The sequence below is a fragment of the Penaeus monodon genome, chromosome 31 (assembly GCF_015228065.2).
Source record: "Penaeus monodon isolate SGIC_2016 chromosome 31, NSTDA_Pmon_1, whole genome shotgun sequence".
NCBI classification, from domain to species: Eukaryota; Metazoa; Arthropoda; class Malacostraca; order Decapoda; family Penaeidae; genus Penaeus; species Penaeus monodon.
Window position 1 is genome coordinate 4,385,156 of NC_051416.1, and position 526 is coordinate 4,385,681.

General features: G+C 35.6%; 1 protein-coding gene across 1 annotated transcript in view; it reads right to left on the minus strand.

Moving 5' to 3' along the window:
- Nucleotides 1–526, minus strand: part of LOC119593007 (ran GTPase-activating protein 1-like) — a gene marked incomplete at its 5' end in the record, with an annotated part of 7,001 nt that overhangs the window by 1,529 nt on the left and 4,946 nt on the right. Inside the window, 1 exon segment of the mRNA XM_037941898.1 lies at nt 196–314. Coding sequence (XP_037797826.1) covers nt 196–314 — 119 coding nt within the window.

Genomic DNA, 526 nt, shown 5'->3' on the forward strand with positions numbered 1-526 from the left:
TCAAGCGAAAATAGCATTTGGATTATACTGTTTATATTTTATATAGAAAAGTAAAGGCAGCTTGAAAGGTAATGCAATCAAATTCAAAATGGAAAATATCAATGTTCTGAGATAATATTCACATTACACATACAACTACTGCTATCATGTAATATTTCACAGCAATGGCAAAAAGTTAAAAGCTCCCCAACTTACTTGGACAGGAAAAGCTGCAACGTGCTCTTCGTCTGCTCTGGGAAGAGGGGTGATGACACAATCGTAGCCAGGACAATCAGGCATCCTTTAAGGTCCCATTCTAACTTGAATTTCTTATCCTGTAGACAAGCAAGCAAAATTAACAATTTAGGGGAAAAGCAATATCATTTTCAAAGCATTTTAAAGTGTTCTCTAAATTTTAAGCATAGTCTCTGTACAGGTTGACCTCCACTAACCTGCTACCTGTAATTCCATTCCTTAATTAATCTTACACTAATATCAAATTCCCTGAGCCCCATAAGATTTTACCTGGAGTTTATCAAACAGCTCT